This window comes from Salmo trutta, chromosome 7 (assembly GCF_901001165.1).
Source record: "Salmo trutta chromosome 7, fSalTru1.1, whole genome shotgun sequence".
Taxonomy (NCBI): Eukaryota; Metazoa; Chordata; class Actinopteri; order Salmoniformes; family Salmonidae; genus Salmo; species Salmo trutta.
The window spans coordinates 31,901,473-31,922,177 of NC_042963.1; the positions used below are offsets into that span (position 1 = coordinate 31,901,473).

Sequence of the window (20,705 nt, forward strand, 5' to 3'; positions counted from 1 at the left end):
CACTATTTAAAAAGAAGATGGAGAATAAGCTATATTCCTCTAACTCAACGCTGGGCCTCGAAGCTAGTTTCACTGCGTTTTTTAATTGTTCCCCTCTAATCCTAGACTGATTTCAACCTGGGACACCAGGTGGGTGCAATTAATTATCAGGTAGAACAGAAAACCAGCAGGCTCCAGACCTTGTAGGGTCAGAGTTGAATAATCCTGGATTTAGGGCTGGGCAATATATCAAATTAATTCGAATGTAAGTTTGTGTGCAATATTCCAAATGCCTGTATCGCAAGAATCAAGTTTTTGTTATTTTCCGGGGGGTTTTTTAGCATTTATGTCCGCTTGTTCTCATGTTGTATTTTTGGTTTCGTCTCATTCACTCCTCTTGTGTTGTGTGCACCTTCCCATTTACACTAGATATCTGTATATAATGATGAAGTGCATGTCTCCTGCAATGGCCTTATTTTGGACAAGATTTTAGCGAGAGTGAAACCTTTCGCCACAGACAGAACAATGAGACAGATATTTCACTGGATGTATAAATATGAAGCATCTGGCCGGCGTTTCCACTAGTGAGAGGAAGCCCAGTGGCCAGCAGTGAAAGGAGATGGATTTTGGCCGACATTCTGTTAATTTTCTCATCGATTAAACATTTGATCTCAATACAGTTTTCTGTTCCCAAAACTAGAATCTGTTTTGAACAGAGGGGACTAAGTAGAGTAGACTTTGCCCTTTGTTACAGTTTTTTAAAATCGCGTCGTTTAGGAGTGCAAAGGCGAATTGAGTTATTGTACACGCGCTTCACAGAGTAGGCGTTCCCTAACGGAAATATGCAGATGTATGCTAGAACAGGCAAATAGGATCTCGCTAGCTCGTGCTTGGTCTGCCCACCTCCTTGCTTGTTTTGCCCACTATTACTCATTTGTTCTCATTGGAAACGACAGACTGTGGTCTATCTTGGTTTAGTTATAAAAATCTTTGCTTTCAACTTCGCCTCTTCCTCTATGGTTTACACACACACCAAGCCCCCCCCCCCCCCCCCCCCCACTCGCTATTTGAGATTTGGTCCAACAAAATCGGTCATATGGACACCAAAAAACAAAGTGAGACATTATTTTACTGTAATAGAGGAGAAGTTAACTTTTCTAACGATACCATTTTATGTCTCAACTACCCAAATTGCGTGCAGAGCAGACACTACTAAAACGAGAGTATCAATGAACATTGATTCTGGAAAATGAATTCTGTTTGTCGCACGCGGAATTCTGTTTGTAGCAGCATTTTAGCCAAAGACTGTTAACTAGTCTGTGTTTTATAAATGTGCAATAAACATAAAACACAATTATATAATTGTGCAACTTGTTTCCATTCCGAGAAATAAGGTAGGCCGCTTGATTTCAACATGTGGTCAGGCTAACGTTCTTTTCAAAGAGTTGGAGATGGACCGAATGGTGTGTTTATAACAATTCAACTGTTCAACCTTGTTAGCTAGAAAATAGGTCCCAAGTTGGCTAAACTTGAAACATAAAGATTCACTGACTAATCACTAACACGTGGGCTTGAGAGATTGTTGATGAGACCTGTGTTTAAAAAATGGTGGAGTCTAATGGCTTCTACAAGATGTTAGTCATTATTAGTGAATGTGCATTATGCATGGTTCTAGTTAAATTTGTAACAAAAAAGGGCATTTTCATAGACAGACTTGAAAGCCAGATCAGTGATTATTGCAAAAAAGCAGTTTAAACTATGTTGATAACATTCTTAAATGATTAGTGGGTCTTATATTTAGCCTTATATTTAACTTCACAAGCCCTGAATTCATTCGATTATTGCTGACTATTTGAAATGCAGTGTATTTTACCTTTAATTGTACAACAACGCGTATTAAGTAAGAAACATTTTAAAAATCTGGATTTATATCGTGAAACGCCTATATGTTTTTAAAAATCGAGATAAGATTTTTAGGCCATATCGCCCAGCCTTACCTGGGCTATAGGATGGGTTTTAGTGCTTGTACAGCCGACTGTCGCTAGCTAAAGCTACCTTTTTAAGAAGTCGATACTTTTCAGACAAATATCTATATAATATCCCAAAATAATACTGAGATATGTAACTATACAATTTTCCCCCTATCACTTTACTTGACATTTGTGTCAATAAATGATAGCAACAAGGTAATGATAGTTTCATTCTCTCTCATTTTCTCACATACCCTCTCCCCCTGTCCTCTCCAGGTGGCGGTGACGGCTGTAGCCATGAGTTTTGACAAGGACACTCAGCTGGCAGCAGACAAGGCTCTTAACAAGGGTTAGTATTCTCAAAGGCTGTAGGTCAGCGGTTAGAGATAAAGGGATGGAGTCTGGAGTTATGGAGAGCTGAAGGAAACGAGAGACTTGAGTTAGTGCACTTGGGTGGGTTGAGGAGTGAAAGAGATTCAACTCTGTGTGTGTTAGTTTGTTTTCCAGGGAGTGGTGAGAATGAAGAGCAGCTACAGTTTTCTATGGAGCTGTGTGGAGAGTCAACGTCCTCCAACAACCAGCCTACAGCCAAACCTTCTGGTACACCACCACACCTTACACCTTATAACCCCGGATCACTAACAACTGCCTAACCTTTAACCTCTCTAGGGCAGGTGGCACCAAATCGTCCCAACTACGTAACAGCCAGTTGAATCCTGTGGCGCGATTTTCAAATACCTTAGAAATGCTATTACTTCAATTTCTCAAACATATGACTATTTTACAGCTATTTAAAGACAAGACTCTCGTTAATCTAACCACACTGTCCGATTTCAAAAAGGCTTTACAACGAAAGCAAAACATTAGATTATGTCAGCAGAGTACCCAGCCAGAAATAATCAGACACCCATTTTTCAAGCTAGCATATAATGTCACAAAAACCCAGAAGACAGCTAAATGCAGCACTAACCTTTGATGATCTTCATCAGATGACACACCTAGGACATTATGTTATACAATACATGCATGTTTTGTTCAATCAAGTTCATATTTATATCAAAAAACAGCTTTTTACATTAGCATGTGACGTTCAGAACTAGCATACCCCCCGCAAACTTCCGATGAATTTACTAACAATTTACTAAATTACTCACGATAAACGTTCACAAAAAACATAACAATTATTTTAAGAATTCTAGATACAGAACTCCTCTATGCACTCGATATGTCCGATTTTAAAATAGCTTTTCGGTGAAAGCACATTTTGCAATATTCTAAGTAGATAGCCCGGCATCACAGGGCTAGCTATTTAGACACCCAGCAAGTTTAGCCTTCACCAAAGTCAGATTTACTATTAGAAAAGTTTGATTACCTTTCCTGTTCTTCATCAGAATGCACTCCCAGGACTTCTACTTCAATAACAAATGTAGGTTTGGTCCAAAGTAATCCATAGTTATGTTCCATCAGCGGCGTTTTGTTTGTGCGTTCAAGACACTATCCCAATGGTAAATAAGGGTCACGCATTTCGTGACAAAAGATTTCTAAATATTCCATTACCGTACTTCGAAGCATGTCAACCGCTGTTTAAAATCAATTTTTATGCCATTTTTCTCGTAAAAAAGCGATAATATTCCGACCGGGAATCTGCAATTAGGTAAACAGCCGAAAGAAAATACAGCACGGGGTCGACTCGGGCACCCGCCTAATTCCTTTGTCCTCTTTTCGGCCACTTGGCAAAGGCGATTATGTGTTTCAGCCTGGGGCTGCCTCGTCATCGTTCAGCTTTTTCCCGGGCTCTGAGAGCCTATGGAAGCCGTAGGAAGTGTCACGTTACAGCTAAGATCCCCACTCTTCAATAAACAGAGACAAGAAGAACGACTCCTTGTCAGACAGGCCACTTCCTGCATGAAACCTTCTCAGGTTTTTGCCTGCCATATGAGTTCTGTTATACTCACAGACACCATTCAAACAGTTTTAGAAACTTTAGGGTGTTTTCTATCGAAAGCCAATAATTATATGCATATTCTAGTTACTGGGCAGGAGTAGTAAACCAGATTAAATCGGGTACGTTTTTTATCCGGCCGTGTAAATACTGCCCCCTAGCCCTAAAAGGTTAACCTCCAATTGCCATGCCTCAGCAGACAAAACATGAGAAATCCTCTAACCGCCTGGAACCTCTCACTCCTTGAAGCTCCCTTAACCATAGTGTTGTATTCTCTGTCCATAGTGTTGTATTCTCTGTCCTTTCAATATGTTCTGTAGTAGTTGTGTTAAACATGACTTTACCGCCTGTGACTGTATGACCAGGTAAATAATGTAACTGTATAACCAGGTACATCCTCTCTCAGGTATTTTAGACCTGCAGCCATGTCTGTGTATGTGTGTGTGTGTAGAGCTATGTGGAGTAGCACTGTGATGACTATAAGAAAAACAATCCTGCTCTTCACTGATCTGGAGAGAGAGCTGGGGTTAAACCAAAATGGCCGCCCTTCTTAAACCAAAATGGCCGCCCTTCACCTCCTCCACATCAGCCAGGACTAGGAGCTAGACCTAGGAGATAGGATTTAGGACTAGGGAACAAGATGTGGATATAGGACCAGGTATAAGGAAGTGTCTGTAAGGTATTGAGATACTATTTTGCTGAGGCCTGAAGAGTCAACATCTGTGGTTGTGTGTGTGGCAGTGCATCATGGTGTGTGTGTGTCGACAGGTGTTCCAGAGAGTGCCATGACCCACTCCTCGTCTCGAGGTAAGCCCCCCCCCCTTGCTGCCATGGCTACCACGGCCCTGTTTTAAGTTCTCATCCTTTTGTTCTCCTGCTCCGCCCCAACCTCCTTTATTTTCTATATATTATTTTTCTTTATGTGTCTATATTATGTTTTATGTCATGGGTGTATGCGGTTGTCGGTTCGTGTGTGCGGTGTGTGTGTATGCACGTGCATGTATGCGGTGTGGATGTTGTGTGTGTGTGTGCGAGCTTGTGCACGTGTGTGCGCGCACATGTATGCGGAGTGTGTGTATGTTTCTCCAGTTTCCTCGGTTGATTACGGTTCCTTTGCAGACAGATGCAGCACCTGGCTAGAGCTGCTTAGGCTGAAAGCTCACACCATAAGACGAGGATCAGTTAAGACAAGTAGGAGGACACAGTCGCTAGCAAACTCTGGTACACACACAAACATACACATCCCTCCCCAATTGCCGCTGGGGGGGCGGAGCGTCACAGATCATGCACCAGCTGATTAACTAGAGTGTGAAAGTTGAAGCCCCGCCCCTCAGAGGAATAACCAAACAACAGCCAGTGTATAACCTCTGACCCTGTCGCCATAGTGACAGACATGGAGGAAGTAAACATGAAAGAGGATCTTAAAACACGCTAAAAACATATCTCACTAAAGCTGGCGACTTGGGGGAATTGCAGTTTGATGCTACGTAAATTAACTTTGTCATAAACTGTGATGATAACTGGGCATAATTAACTGGGATTAAATGACAGGACACATCTCAAATCACACCCTATTCCCTTTAATGCACTACTTTGGACCAGAGCCATATGGCAAATCCCTGTGTAATGCTCTAACTAGGGAGTGGGGAGGGATTTGAGATGCAGACTTGATGTTATTCAAATTGGCTCGAAGGTTCCAGGTCAGATTGAAGCATCATTCACTATGTTACGAGATGGAACATCTTTCACACTCTGGCTTGATTCAATCATTCTGCTTAGCAGACTGCCTAATTTGTTTCTGTTTTGTATCGATCGTACACACACGCTAATTTAAACAAGCGCACATAGGGACTCTAACACACACATAAACAGGTAAATGCATGCACACACGCACACATACACACACACAAAAGGCCTGGCCAGTCTGTCTGTATGTACGTCTGTCTGTCTGTTTGCAGAGGCTGTATGGTTGTTTTCCTGTCTGTCACTGAATGGTGCATGGCAGCTCACGCTTATACTGTCATCATGCTACACTGCTGCGCATTCTCTCACACACACACACACAAACAAAACAAACTCACAGCTTATAGTGAGTGGTTCAATTGGGATTTGGGAGGTGTGGGGTCCCTAGTTTGTGGGCGCGCCTTAACAATATATACTGACTAAGACACCTATTACAGAATACTACAGGTCGCGGCGGGACCAACACATTTTTTGGTAGAATGACTAAGGTAAGTTATGGCGACTTTTTAAATGGACACTTTACTCAAATATATAATTTCCCCCTCCAGAAATGAGCCCAATAACATATTTCTCCATATCGTCAGGCTGTAGCCCAGCTGATGCAGTATAGTGGCAATAAATAAATAGGCTGAAGCATAGGGTTTCCCATCTGTATTTACCCCATTGGGTTGATCATTAGCTAGACCAAACTCTAAAAATTATCTTGTTGCTAGTTAGCAAAATATTGATGGCTTGAAAGTCCCAAAAAATGTGTCACTGGCACTCATCAAAGGACCATGTATAGTGAATATAATGTAGGCCTACCAGTTACAACTGACACGTGCTACATTTTGCCCTGGTCTCCCCATGCATTCAACACTATTGGCTAGATGTGCATAAACCTAGCCGCTTAAAATGGTGCAGTTCACACATTTTTAGGAGTTGGAAATGAGCATAGTAAAAGATCCTCCTCTTTTCAAAACAGCTTTCAAAAGTGTGTTTTCCCGCCACTGCGTTAAGAATGCTGTACAATGACTGTGCATGCATTTTTCTCTCCCTGTGCAGAAATTTGAGTGCTCCTTACTCTTGAGAGAAATATTATTTTCTCGTATAGAATGCGACAAGCTGACCAATTTAATAAATAAACTATTCTACTATGGGGTTGTCTGATTTTGCTGTTGCTTACTCGTGTTGTTAGCTGAGGAAAAAGAAATGTGGACAAAATAAATTCATTAGATATCTCTAATTCAAAATGTGCATTTCCAAAGTTACCGGGTCTCATTTGAATCCTGTCTAAATTTAACCCGTTTGTAGTTTGCATTCAAACTCCACACACTCTCACACACACTCTATATCCATTTCCTCCAGCTCATAGCTCATCATATCTGCTATTCTTTGTAGCACCATCTAAAGGCTGAGTCTGTTATCTCCATCCCTCCCTCTCCCTCTTTTTCTCGCTCGCTCCCTTTCTCTCCCCCTCATCCAGTCTCATCCTCAGAGCGCTGCAGTCCTCTCCCAGAGGTGCGGTCCCGGTCCCTACGCTCCACCAGGTCGTTGCCATGCGGTGCCCCTGTTACCGTGGTGAAGATGACTCCTCTGTCCTTTCTCCCCAGGACGCGCATCGTCAAATACTTGGGAATCATCAACATGTTCTTCATTAGAGAGACCACGTCACTACGAGAGGTACACGCACACACACGTTTGTGTAGTAGATTCCTGCAGGTGTCATCAGAGATGAGTAGGAAATGATTACATGTCTTTCTGTGGTGTGCGTAGTCTGTTCCTCTGCTAGCTCATTGCAGTGATTTCGCAAAGGTTAACATATTTACCTGTGTGTGTGTTAGGAGGGGGGTGTAAGTGGGTTCCTGCATTCCTTCATAGCGGAGGTGTTTGCCATGGTCCGTGCCCATGTAGCAGCTCTGGGGGGCAACGCCGTAGTGTCATACAGCATGAAGGAGTGTGTCTTCATGGAAAACCCCAACAAGAACCAGGTACACACACACGCTGTTAATTTGCTCTGTTAGTTAAAGAACTGGAGGCCTATAGTATTGTTCTGATTGAACTACAATATTTTCTCAAAGAACCACCAGGTTAACCCCTTACACTCGTGGAACTTGACCTATGTGGTTAGGGCCAAATTGAAATGAACTATAAGAAGCATTGGTATGACCATGGTAGCAATTGAAAGAGAACACATTAAAGGTTATGGGTAAATGATCAGACTCCAAACATTACACTGTTGATTTGATGTGCTTTTTATATTTACTGTACTTTTCATTGCATTTCTCAATAACGAAATCTGAAAATACTCTGGATTTATTCAGTAACAATAAGAATATTCATTGAAATGTTGGAGTAGGTGCAAGATAAGAAAACAAGATTACAAGGGTTTGAGTGAGAGGTTGTCTTGAAGTGGCCACACACCTCTCCAAACTGTACACAGTTCCTAAGTAATTTCAATGCACTTTTATGACACAAGGAAAGAGTTCAACTATAAGGTGCTTTTTTTTTTTAGCTCTCCTAGCATTGACGTTGAGGAACTGAAGCAAGCACACTTGTAGTTTTTTGTTTGGAACACAGCACTGCGTCCTCAACATCACACAATTACTTTTGATGTTTATGCAATCCAAAAATGTTCCGTTATAAATTGCAATCTGGGTCAGGTGGGCATCATTTGATAGGTTATTCTATTGCCAACATGGCAAGCTAAGATATAAAATACGATCTCACAGTGTTAGGCTTTCAAAAGACTCTTCAGACAAACAGATTGTAATTTCAGTGAACATAGTATGGAGTCATGAGTGCATTTAAGTGCGTGTTCCACGGCAAATTTTCTCCACAATATAACAAACATAGGTTCATTCTGTTCAGGACAACCCAGGGTATAACGCATGTTTTCCTTGTAATTGGATCAAACATGGCGATCATAAAGGTTGATTCTGTAAATTAAATGAGTTTTCAAAAAGGAAATGTGAGGTGCATGGGTGTGTGGTTAGTTTGCATGACATCAGTGGTATTTATTATATTCCTCAACATCTCATCTTTTAGAACACATCAACTCCTCTCGATTTACAGCATGTCCCTCACTCAGAGAACAAATGTGCAAAAGTAGCCCACTTAGCAGGAGGGATGGGGAGCATGTTGTTGCACGTGATGCTCAAGTTTATAACGGCTGTCAGTCAAAACCAATACAGTGCTGTGAAGCGGAGAACTGGAGCACTGACGTCATGTATATCATGTTACTATACAGCCACTGTGTTCCAATTTAGGCGCTTATCAATAACAAAATCTGACATTTTCAACCTGTGTACGGGATGACGGGCTGTGAGTGGAAAGGGCTACAGACCCTCATGTCTGTCTTCTCTTTCTATCTCGCCCTTCTCTCTCTGTCTCTTTCCCATTTCTCTCCCTCTCTGTCTCTCCAGGCTCAGTGTCTGATTAATGTTAGTGGTGATGCTGTCATCTTTGTCAGAGAATCAGACCAGGAGGCCATACCCCCTCTGATTACGAGCGGACAGACCAGCACCACCGGGGCTGACGGGACCACATGACACTCACGCACACACACACACACACACTTGAGTCTAGCCATCCAAATAATTGTGATTTATGTCTGCCATAAACAGACTAGTTGATAGAGAAATTGTCTCTTAATTGTCCATTAAGGCACTCTACATAAGCCATTTAGAGGCATTATGTCATGTCTGTCTCTGTCTGTCTGTTGGTGATATAATAGACATTCCAATACATGGTGAAGTTTTAGGCAGCTTAAAGAATGATTCCTCTCCATCCAGACACAGCAGTCACTAGCTGGCCATTCTAAAGCGTACAGGGTAGTCATTAGTAGACAGCCATGGTAAAGAGTACCATAGTCAGTACAGCAGGGTTTCCCAATAGGCAGCCCGTGGGCCAAATTGGACCCGTGTGTGGTTTTATTTTGCCCACCCAAGATTTCGGAGCAAAAAACATGGTTTTATATCATTTTTGTTCTTTGACATAAGACTGTAAAATCACCAGGAAATTAGCTCAAAGTGATTTTAATTTAGGAAATCTGTTTCCAAGTATTCTCACGCATAGCTATAGGCATATGTGATCGTATCCCAATTTAATCAAGGTGTGAAATGATTGTTTTTGTGAAATACTATATCTGTTTGGGATTCTTGCGGTCAATTTGCAGGGTACTAATTATTTATAACTATTTTCCGGACCCCCAACCCCTCAAGGAAAAGTAGGCCCACGACTTAGTAATTGGGGACCCCTGCAGTAGAGGGTAGCCACTACTGAAGATGGCCATGGTAGAGAGAACTAAATTGAGTTTAATTGTCTGTCACTGTATGACAATGTTTTTGGCAAACATGCACACAAACATACACCCACCCTGTGGACAGCCTCCTGCCACACTCCTGGCTGTCCTGACTGCGGCCTCAACGGTGACAATACTACTGAACTCTCCTGTTTTTAACAATCATGTAAATGCTGGAAAAGAAACTTATTGCGATGACCTCTTTTTGTTCATAGTCTAGGTGCCACAATAACTTTTATTTGTGTAAATGTACTCTAAAATCTGATTTGAGTATTTTTATAAAGTAAAATTATATTAGTGGTGTCTAATTTTGCATGTCTAATGAAGTCCTTGAAGTTTGATTCATTGTGTAAGAAGTAAGGGTATGTGATGCGTTCTACTGTTAATGAATACAACCTGTTTCTCTTTCTCTGTAAGACTTGAATGTAAATACATATAGAGAGTGTTGCTTTGTGTCTAGCAGCATGTATCTATTATTGCCATGACTGTCAGCTTGTTGCCTGAGATAAACAGTACTCCACAATAAACTGAACTACAGTGAAAAACAGCCTGCCAATGTCTGGTCTTGTCTCTCGGTGCCTATCTATTATCTCCCATTATAAATGTTTTTTACCGAAAGCATTTTGATGTCAAAGCCGATAAGATTGCTTTCAAACTGATTAATTTGTACATGACAAGGAAAGATCAAGTTACACAGAGGTGCGTTCAGTTCGCTTAAACGTTTGCTAAGTTGAGGTACGGTGTGTACTGAACGACACGTTTCCCCAAAACGTTTTGAACAGACTTTGACGTACGTTTGGTGGGTGTAGCTTGAAGTGGCCATGCTGACACGGTTACCCAACCCCTCCGGCCCAGCAAAGTCATAAACCCTGCTTATTTCTCTAATTACATTTTAATCTTGGCCCTAACCTTAAACACACTGCGAACCTAATGATTAACCCTAAATTATAACCAAAAAATGTTTGTCATAAATGTTGACGATATAGATAATGTTGACTACGCTGCGGCCACATTTAGTGGGAACAACGATGTATATAAACCCTGGTTCGCTAATTGCTATGTATTGGCAATGAGAGACTTTGAAGTCACTGGATCAGCCATATTGGCACTCCCCGGTAGAAGCAGTCCTTCATAGAAATTAATGGAATTCTACAGTATTTCAATTAAATCTTTCAAGGACAGAATTACACGTATTTGTTGGTGTAGTGGGGACAGTAACATTAGAGCTTTCAAAAATGTATACTTTGAGAAAAATGTTTTTATGTTTAGCTCACATAATGTCATGTGTAAGTATACTAAGGTGTCTGTAATAGAAAACATGTGGCAGAAATGTAGACATTAAATGCATTTCTATAGCTTCCAAAATATATTTTTGAACGGTGGAAGTGCCAAGATCAGATGGAAGTGCAGTGACTTCAAAACTGCGCTCCCGGGAAGTCTAGTGTATATAAACATAATTGGTGGGAACCCATTCCCACGCCTTTACCCCAATATCAACATTTTGATCCACCGATAGGGACTTGTCTCCAGGTTATGTGAAAATCCCACACCGACTTCCCGTTCCACAGTAGACTACTGTCGCGTCCTGCAGAAACAGATAGAGAAGAGATCCCAGGAAGGGCCTCCACACAGCAGACATGGGCTACATTATTCTGCCACGCCGCCTGTTCCTTTGGTGCATGGCTCTCATCTACATGGTCGCCTTCGTTTCCCTCTACCTGCAGATACCAGGTGAGATATCTAGTTCGCTGTCCCATTTAGCTAGCTAGGATAGCTTTCTTGACAGTTATGAGTGTTATGGTATGCTAGCAGCTGTTAGCCAGCTAGCTAGCCTCCTATAGCATTGTACTCGACTTTGAAGTCAAACATATTTCAAGTTTCATTGCTTTTTTGCATAGCTTTGCATTGGGAACGTGTTCCCCTGTAGCTAGCTATCGAGCTAGCTAGCTAGCTAAGCAACTTGTTACTCTGTTGCAGTTGCTAGCTAGTTTAGCTAAGTCTTTTTAGCCAGATAACGGTTGACATATTATATTTTATTATACTTAGCCCGACTTCTTTCTGTCTCTAGACACGGGCCACATATCTCTAAGTAATTTTTAACCTTCCTGACCAAAGAAAACGTAGTTTTATATTGGATATTCTCCATAATAGTTATTGAACCAAGCTTGCCATGACTATGAAGATGGTATACTCTGAATAAGGCGGATAAAAAAAAAGTGAAATCCGAAAACGTATTATGATCTTAAATAGCTCTTAAGTGTTCCATGACTAAAATGATATCATCTGAATTGGGGGTGGATGGACAAAAATCCACGTTTTTTTTTCTGGATGACTATGGAAATGATATATTCTGAATCTGGGACAGATGGACAAAAATCTCTCAAACTGTGTAATTAAATCATTTAGTGGAACACATTCTATTTCAGTGACAGCAATATGGGAAGGGGAGAGGTTGTTATTTGATTTAAGGAGTAGTGGTGTTAAAACGCTTACATTAACTGCTGATATCTTTAGGGAATGTAGTATTTTTAATTATTTATTTTTTAAGAATTAGTAGGATTTACACCTTCCCTGTCTCTGGTCCACACTTGAGTCAAATTGGTGGCGGTAATCCACCTTAAAGTTTGTTTCCAACCTTAATATACTGCCAAAAAAAGGTAAAGGGAACACTTAAACAACACAATATTCTGAGTAGATAGCCCGGCCATCACAGGCTAGCTATTTTGACACCCACCAAGTTTGGTACTCACCAAACTCAGATTTACTATAAGAAAAATTGGATTACCTTTGCTGTTCTTCGTCAGAATGCACTCCCAGGACTTCTACTTCAACAACAAATGTTGGTTTGGTTCCAAATAATCCATAGTTATATCCAAATAGCGGCGTTTTGTTCGTGCGTTCAAGACACTATCCGAAGGGTGACGCGCCCGGCGCATATCGTGACAAAAAAATTCTAAATATTCCATTACCGTACTTCGAAGCATGTCAAACGCTGTTTAAAATAAATTTTTATGTGATTTTTCTCGTAAAAAGCGATAATATTCCAACCGGGAAACCCTGTTTTCGTTCAAAGACTGAAAATGTAAACATGGTGGAGTCTCGTGCACGCGCGCCCCAGTCTCATTGTTCTCAGATCGACCACTTACCAAATGCGCTACTGTTTTTCAGCCATGGCCTGCAAAGTCATCATTTAACGTTCTGGCGCCTTCTGAGAGCCTATGGGAGCGTTAGAAAATGTCACGTTATGCCAGAGATCCCCTGTTTTGGATAGAGATGATCAAGAAGGCCAGGAAATGGTCAGAGAGGGCGCTTCCTGTTTGGAATCTTCTCAGGTTTTGGCCTGCCAAATGAGTTCTGTTATACTCACAGACACCATTCAAACAGTTTTAGAAACTTTAGGGTGTTTTCTATCCAAATCAAACAATTATATGCATATTCTAGTTACTGGGCAGGAGTAGTAACCAGATTAAATCGGGTACGTTTTTTATCCGGCCGTGCAAATACTGCCCCCTATCCCCAACAGGTTAACCTCTCTGGGATATGTGGGTCCCACCTCGACAACAGCCAGTGAAATTGCAGGGCGCCAAATTCAAAACAACAGAAATCTCATAATTAAAATTCCTCAAACATACAAGTATTATACACCATTTTAAAGATACACTTCTTGTTAATCTAGCCACAGTGTCTGATTTCAAAAAGACTTTATGGTGAAAGCACACCATACGATTATGTTAGGTCAGCGCCTAGTCACAAAAAAACACACAGCCATTTTCCAGCCAAAGAGGAGTCACAAAACCAGAAATAAAGAGAAAATTAATCACTAACCTTTGATCTTCATCAGATGGCACTCATAGGACTTCATGTTACACAATACATGTATATTTTGTTCAATAAAGTTCATATTTATATCCAAAAATCTGTTTACTTTGGCGCGTTATGTTAAGTAATGTTTTGCCTCCAAAACATCCAGTAATTTTGCAGGGAGCCACATCAATTTACAGAAATACTCATCATAAACGTTGATATAAGATACAAGTGTTTTACATTGCATTAAGGAGAAGTGTCTCTTTAATTCTACCGCTGTGTCAGATTTCAAAAAAGCTTTACGGCAAAAGCGCACACCATGCGATAATCTGAGTACAGCGCTCAGCCACCAAAACAAGCCATACAGATACCCGCCATGTTGTGGAGTCAACAAAAGTCAGAAATAGCATTATAAATATTCACTTACCTTTGATCTTCATCGGAATGCACTCCCAGGCATCCCAGTTCCACAATACATTTTTTTGTTCAATAAAGTCCATATTTATGTCCAAATACCTCCTTTTTGTTTGAGCGTTCAGTTCACTATTCCAAATGCACAAGGCGCATGCACTAAGTCCAGACGAAAAGTTGAAAAAGTTGCATTACAGTTTGTAGAAACATGTCAAATGATGTATAGAATCAATCTTTAAGATGTTTTTATCATAAATCTTCAATAATATTCCAACCGGACAATTCCTTTGTATTTAGAAATGAAAGGGAACGCAGCTCACGGCCGCACTCGTGACTTAGCTCATTGCATTCTGCCAGACCCCTGATTCCAACAGCTCTTATTCTCTCCCCCTTCACAGTAGAAGCCTGAAACAACGTTCTAAAGACTGTTGACATCTAGTGGAAGCCGTAGGAAGTGCAATCTGACCCCATTTACACTGTATATTGGATAGGCAATCACTTGAAAAACTACAAACCTCAGATTTCCCACTTCCTGGTTGGATTTTGTCTCAGGTTTTTGCCTGCCATATGAGTTCTGTTATACTCAGACATCATTCAAACAGTTTTAGAAACTTCAGAGTGTTTTCTATCCAAATCTACTAATTATATGCATATTCTAGCTTTTGGGCCTGAGTAGCAGGCAGTTTACTCTGGGTACCTTATTCATCCAAGCTACTCAATACTGCCCCCAGATCCAAAATAAGTTTTAAGCCCTGACCTCAACCCTATTGAACACCTTTGGGATGAATTGGAACGCCGACTGCAAGCCAGGCCTGATCGCCCAACAGCAATGCCCGACCTCACTAATGCTCTTGTGGCTGAATTGAAGCAAGTCCCCGCAGCAATGTTACAATATCTAGTGGAAAGCCTTCCCAGAAGAGTGGGGGCTGTTATAGCAGCAAAGGGGGGGACGAGCAGGTGTCCACATACTTTTGGCCATGTAGTGTACTATCTTCATGGTCATGGCATACTTGGTTCAATAGCTATTGAGGAGAGAGAACCAAATGTACAATATAAAACAAATTTTATCTAGGTGTTCACTTTAGGCTAGTAGGGGTTTTCCTCCTATGGAACTACATCCTAAAGTAAACCTCCAGTACATGTTACTTCTTCTCCCTGTTGACAAGTTGTGTGTTTTCCAGGCCTGTATGGAAATGATGGCCTGTTACCAGCGCGGTGGCAACTGCGGTACAGTGGTAAGGCTCTCTGGGAGCAGCTCCTCTCCTCTCCCACTTTACTGTGGCTCGCGCCACGTCTGGGTGAGTTCCTAAACAACATTTTAGCAATGTGTTGTGACTAACTAATCATTTGAATCATAAATCAAATAGACTCTTACACTGTAAACTGTATTCTAGGTCTTGACACCCAGACTGCCATGGAGCTGCTCTGCCTGCTGGGGGCAGCACTGAGCCTGGCTGCTACAGTACTGGAATCACTCAGAGACAGCTTGGTGTTTCTATTTCTCTGGATCATATACCTGTCAATGTACCAGGTCAGTTATACCACACACACACATACACACACTTCTGCAGCGGGAGCCCGTATACAGTACGCCTGATCTCTGACTCTGCCTGTTGTTCCAGGTGGGACAGGTCTTCCTCTACTTCCAGTGGTGAGTTGTGTGTGTGCCACGCCCAGAGAGTGAATGCCACCCTGAGGTTGCATGTTAATTAACACCCCAGTACTGCTGTTAGTGTGTGTATGAGACTGAGAAGTCTTGGCAGTCAGCTGATGTGTATGTGTGATTGGTGCTCCTACTGCTGTGCAACTGCATCTGTCAGGTGCCAGATTATAAACACTATAACACATTGATAACAACATCACCATAGTAGCATCATGATGAAAACACTACAACAGCAGCCCTGTCTGGGCATGCTCAGTCTCTGGGTTCTAACACTCTCTCCACCTTGCTTATTCTCCCTCCCCTTCTCCTTTCCCTTTATCTGCGACGGCATCCAGGGACTCTCTTCTCCTGGAGACTGGGTTCCTCTGTGTGCTCATCGCCCCGGTGACGTCTTTGCGGGGGTGGCGAGCGGGCAGGGAGCACGACTCTGTGACCTTCTGGTTGGTCCGTTGGCTGCTGTTCAGACTGATGTTCGCCTCCGGAGTGGTCAAACTCACCTCCCGCTGCCCTACCTGGTGGGGCCTCACAGGTAGCTGTGTGTGTTGCATAATTGCTCAGGCAGGTCACCTAACTCATCAGACATGTTACTGCCACTCAGACTGCTGTTTCTGAGCGTTTTCCTCTCCCCCTGATGTACCACAGAGACCCAGTGTATCGCACCGTCTCTGGCCTGTGTGTGTGTAACGTGTATATCTCTCTCTAGCCCTCACATATCATTGAGGCCCAGTGTAGCTGCACCCCTAGCCTGTTGATGTGTGCCTCTAACATGTGGTGGTGTGTGTCTCTAGCGCTGACATATCACTATGAGACCCAGTGTATCCCTACACCCTTGGCCTGGTTTGCCCACCAGCTGCCTGTCTGGTGGCATAAGCTGTCTGTGGTAGCCACCTTCGCCATTGAGATCGCTGCTCCATTCCTCTTCCTCAGCCCTCTACGACGACTTCGCCTCGGGGCCTTCTACATGCAGGTCAGATTAACTCTGTGTATGTTGTAGCATTTTGTCATCAACAGTTTGGGGACTTGGTCTGTCTCCCCCCTCTGGCAGTTAGGTGAAGTGCAGTGTTTTCTGTCACCCCTGTGGTATTTAGGTGTTACTGCAAGTGCTGATCATCCTGTCTGGAAACTATAACTTCTTCAACCTCCTGACTCTGACAATGTGTCTGTCTCTGCTGGACGACGAGCATATATACTTCTGGCTACGCAAGAAATACACTCCTAACCCTAACCAAGGTACACACACTCTGACACATACACACTGTGTAGGTAACTTGCATTGAGGACAGTCAGTCAGTTACTGTAGGCAGGATGTGACATGTACGCCCTGGTTCTGTCTCTGCTCCAATCAGGTTCCTCGTTGTGGTGGGCAGGGTTTGTGGTGGAGATCGCAGTCTGGGCTCTAATTGGCTTCGGAACGGTCACATGGTTTGACCTGCAGATCAACTGGGACGAGGGGACTGTCTCCTCCAGGACAGGTGTGTGTGTGCGTATCAGTTATCAGCTGTAGTAGATAATCATTGTTTTGACTGTTATTGCTGGTTATCTCCTCAGTGTTTACCTTCCACCAGTTTAACCAGTTCCTGAAGACTGTCACCTTCCCCTCGGTCTGGCTGGGAGCGCTGTCTCTCACCTGGGAACTAGTCTCTGCCATGTTCAGGTAGCACACATACACACCTCTCTGGGAAAGTGGTCTTTTCTCTGTGTTGTCTTGGTGTGTGTCGAGTGTTTCTTCAGGAGGCTTTGGGATACTGCTGTGTGTGTGTATTTACATGTGTGTCTGTGTGTGTTCTGTAGGTGTGCGTGTGTGGAAGGGTTCTTCAAGAGGTTTTTGGGTACAGTCCAGTGGACAGTGTTTGGCGCTGCTGCTATCTCTATGTTTGCCATCAGTCTGGTGAGTAGAACACTCTAGAACAGTGGTTCCCAACCCTTTTCGTTTACTGTACCAACTGAATTTAGCTCTGCCTGGAGTATCCCTGAAGTACCCCTTCATGTGTGACTCATCTCATGAGTCTTCTGAAGTACTCCCTATGAATAGGCCAAGTACCCCCAGGGTTCCTAGTACCCCTGGTTGATAGGCCAAGTACCCCAAGGGTTCCTAGTACCCCTGGTTGATAGGCCAAGTACCCCCAGGGTTCCTAGTACCCCTGGTTGATAGGCCAAGTACCCCCAGGGTTCCTAGTACCCCTGGTTGATAGGCCAAGTACCCCCAGGGTTCCTAGTACCCCTGGTTGATAGGCCAAGTACCCCCAGGGTTTCTAGTACCCCTGGTTGGGAACCACTGATCTAGAATAATGGTACCTGCTCTCAGATAAGGCATGTCATACTTTGTGTGTTCCAGCATGTTCTTGTTCACCTGTATAGAATATGATTCTAACAGCAGTGTGTGTGTTTGTCCAGGTCCCATTCACCTTCATAGAGTATGACAGTAATGCCAGTGTGTGGCCAGGGGTGCGTCAGGGTTATGATGCGGTCAGTCGTTACCAGCTGGTCAACTCCTACGGTCTGTTCAGACGCATGACTGGGGTGGGGGGGCGGCCCGAGGTGGTCATCGAAGGATCCATGGATAAAGTCACCTGGACGGTAGGGGTGTGTTTGTGTGGGAGAGGTATATGGAGAGATGTCTTTTTTGCCCGTTTGTAATGTTTCTGTTATCAGTAGTAATCTGTTGTCCTTCTCGCTCTCTCTCGCTCTCTCTCGCTCTCTCTCGCTCTCTCTCGCTCTCTCTCGCTCTCTCTCGCTCTCTCTCGCTCTCTCTCGCTCTCTCTCGCTCTCTCTCGCTCTCTCTCGCTCTCTCTCGCTCTCTGTCTCGCGCTCTCTTTCTCTCTCTTTCTCTCGCTCTCTCTCTCTCGCTCTCTCTTTCTCTCGCTCTCTCTCTCTCGCTCTCTTTCTCTCGCGCTCTCTCTTTCTCGCGCTCTCTCTTTCTCGCGCTCTCTCGCGCTCTCTCTTTCTCTCGCTCTCTCGCGCTCTCTCTTTCTCTCGCTCTCTCGCGCTCTCTCTTTCTCTCGCTCTCTCGCGCTCTCTCTTTCTCTCGCTCTCTCGCGCTCTCTCTTTCTCTCGCTCTCTCTCTCTCGCTCTCTCTTTCTCTCGCTCTCTCGCTCTCTCTCTCTCGCTCTCTCTCTCTCGCTCTCTCTTTCTCTCGCTCTCTCTTTCTCTCGCTCTCTCGCGCTCTCTCTTTCTCGCGCTCTCTCGCGCTCTCTCTTTCTCGCGCTCTCTCGCGCTCTCTCTTTCTCTCGCTCTCTCTTTCTCTCGCTCTCTCTTTCTCTCTTTCTCTCGCTCTCTCGCGCTCTCTCTTTCTCTCGCTCTCTCTTTCTCTCGCTCTCTCTTTCTCTCGCTCTCTCTTCTCTCGCTCTCTTTCTCTCGCTCTCTTTCTCTCGCTCGCTTTCTCTCGCTCTCTCGCTTTCTCTCGCTCTCTCGCTTTCTCTCGCTTTCTCTCGCTTTCTCTCGCTTTCTCTCGCTTTCTCTCGCTTTCTCTCGCTCTCTCGCTTTCTCTCGCTCTCTCGCTTTCTCTCTCTCGCTTTCTCTCGCTCTCGCTCTCTTTCTCTCGCTCTCGCTCGTTCTTTCTCTCGCTCGCTCGCGCTCTCTCTTTCTCGCGCTCTCTCTTTCTCGCGCTCTCTCTTTTTCGCGCTCTCTCTTTTTCGCACTCTCTTTCTCTCGCTCTCTTTCTCTCGCTCTCTTTCTCTCGCTCTCTTTCTCTCGCTCTCTTTCTCTCGCTCGCTTTCTCTCGCTTGCTTTCTCTCGCTTGCTTTCTCTCGCTCTCTCGCTTTCTCTCGCTCTCTTTCTCTCTCTCTCGCTCTCTTTCTCTCGCTCTCGCTCGTTCTTTCTCTCGCTCGCTCGCGCTCTCTCTTTCTCGCGCTCTCTCTTTCTCGCGCTCTCTCTTTCTCGCGCTCTCTCTTTCTCGCGCTCTCTCTTTTTCGCGCTCTCTCTTTTTCGCACTCTCTTTCTCTCGCTCTCTTTCTCTTTCTCTCGCTCTCTTTCTCTCGCTCTCTCTCTCTTTCTCTCGCTCTCTCTCTTTCTCTCGCGCTCGCTCTCTCGCGCTCGCTCTCTCTCTCTCTTTCTCTCTCTCGCGCTCTCTCGCTCTCTTTCTCTCTCGCGCTCTCGCTCTCTTTCTCTCTCGCGCTCTCGCTCTCTTTCTCTCTCGCGCTCTCGCTCTCTTTCTCTCTCTCGCGCTCTCTTTCTCTCGCGCTCTCTTTCTCTCGCGCTCTCTTTCTCTCGCGCTCTCTTTCTCTCGCGCTCTCTTTCTCTCGCGCTCTCTCTCTCGCGCTCTCTCTCTCGCGCTCTCTCTCTCGCGCTCTCTCTCTCTCGCGCTCTCTCTCTCTCTCTCTCGCGCTCTCTCTCTCGCGCTCTCTCTCTCCGCGCTCTCTCTCTCTCGCGCTCTCTCTCTCTCTCGCGCTCTCTCTCTCTCTCGCGCTCTCTCGCGCTCTCTCTCTCGCGCTCTCGCTCTCTCTCTCTCTCTCGCGCTCTCGCTCTCGCGCTCTCGCTCTCTCTTTCTCTCGCTCTCTCTTTCTCTCGCTCTCGCTCTCTCTTTCTCTCGCTCTCTCTTTCTCTCGCTCTCTCTTTCTCTCGCTCTCGCTCTCTCTTTCTCTCGCTCTCTCTTTCTCTCGCTCCCTCTTTCTCTCGCTCCCTCTTTCTCTCGCTCCCTCTTTCTCTCGCTCCCTCTTTCTCTCGCTCCCTCTTTCTCTCGCTCCCTCGCTCTCTCGCTCTCTCGCTCTGTCTTTCTCTCTTTCTCTCGCTCTCTTTCTCTCGCTCTCTCTTTCTCTCGCTCTCTTTCTCTCGCTCTCTCGCTCTCTTTCTCTCGCTCTCTTTCTCTCGCTCTCTTCTCTCTCGCTCTCTCGCTCTCTTTCTCTCGCTCCCTCTTTCTCTCGCTCTCTCGCTCTCTCGCTCTCTCTTTCTCTCGCTCTCTCTTTCTCTCGCTCT

At 44.1% G+C, this 20,705-nt stretch overlaps 2 protein-coding genes across 9 annotated transcripts in view; both read left to right on the forward strand.

The window, feature by feature from the left end:
* Window positions 1-10,463, forward strand: part of LOC115197242 (C2 domain-containing protein 5) — a 54,422-nt gene extending 43,959 nt beyond the window's left edge. For 4 of the 8 annotated variants that reach the window (XM_029758593.1, XM_029758594.1, XM_029758591.1 and 1 more), the window contains 7 exons: window positions 2,226-2,298; window positions 2,445-2,549; window positions 4,660-4,698; window positions 5,011-5,112; window positions 7,100-7,296; window positions 7,458-7,604; window positions 9,039-10,463. In XM_029758593.1, coding sequence (XP_029614453.1) covers window positions 2,226-2,298; window positions 2,445-2,549; window positions 4,660-4,698; window positions 5,011-5,112; window positions 7,100-7,296; window positions 7,458-7,604; window positions 9,039-9,164 — 789 coding nt within the window. In that variant the 3' untranslated portion in view covers window positions 9,165-10,463. Of the gene's footprint in view, window positions 1-2,225; window positions 2,299-2,444; window positions 2,550-4,659; window positions 4,699-5,010; window positions 5,113-6,071; window positions 7,297-7,457; window positions 7,605-9,038 lie in introns of those variants that run through there. The other 4 variants (XM_029758598.1, XM_029758592.1, XM_029758595.1 and 1 more) reach the window with 3 other exon arrangements.
* Window positions 10,464-11,311: 848 nt separating this feature from the next.
* Window positions 11,312-20,705, forward strand: part of lmf2a (lipase maturation factor 2a) — an 18,340-nt gene continuing 8,946 nt past the window's right edge. The window contains exons 1-11 of the mRNA XM_029758599.1: window positions 11,312-11,647; window positions 15,313-15,429; window positions 15,526-15,662; window positions 15,754-15,782; window positions 16,130-16,323; window positions 16,583-16,761; window positions 16,883-17,024; window positions 17,141-17,266; window positions 17,343-17,448; window positions 17,586-17,682; window positions 18,189-18,371. Coding sequence (XP_029614459.1) covers window positions 11,554-11,647; window positions 15,313-15,429; window positions 15,526-15,662; window positions 15,754-15,782; window positions 16,130-16,323; window positions 16,583-16,761; window positions 16,883-17,024; window positions 17,141-17,266; window positions 17,343-17,448; window positions 17,586-17,682; window positions 18,189-18,371 — 1,404 coding nt within the window. The 5' untranslated portion in view covers window positions 11,312-11,553. The remainder of the gene's footprint in view (window positions 11,648-15,312; window positions 15,430-15,525; window positions 15,663-15,753; window positions 15,783-16,129; window positions 16,324-16,582; window positions 16,762-16,882; window positions 17,025-17,140; window positions 17,267-17,342; window positions 17,449-17,585; window positions 17,683-18,188; window positions 18,372-20,705) is intronic.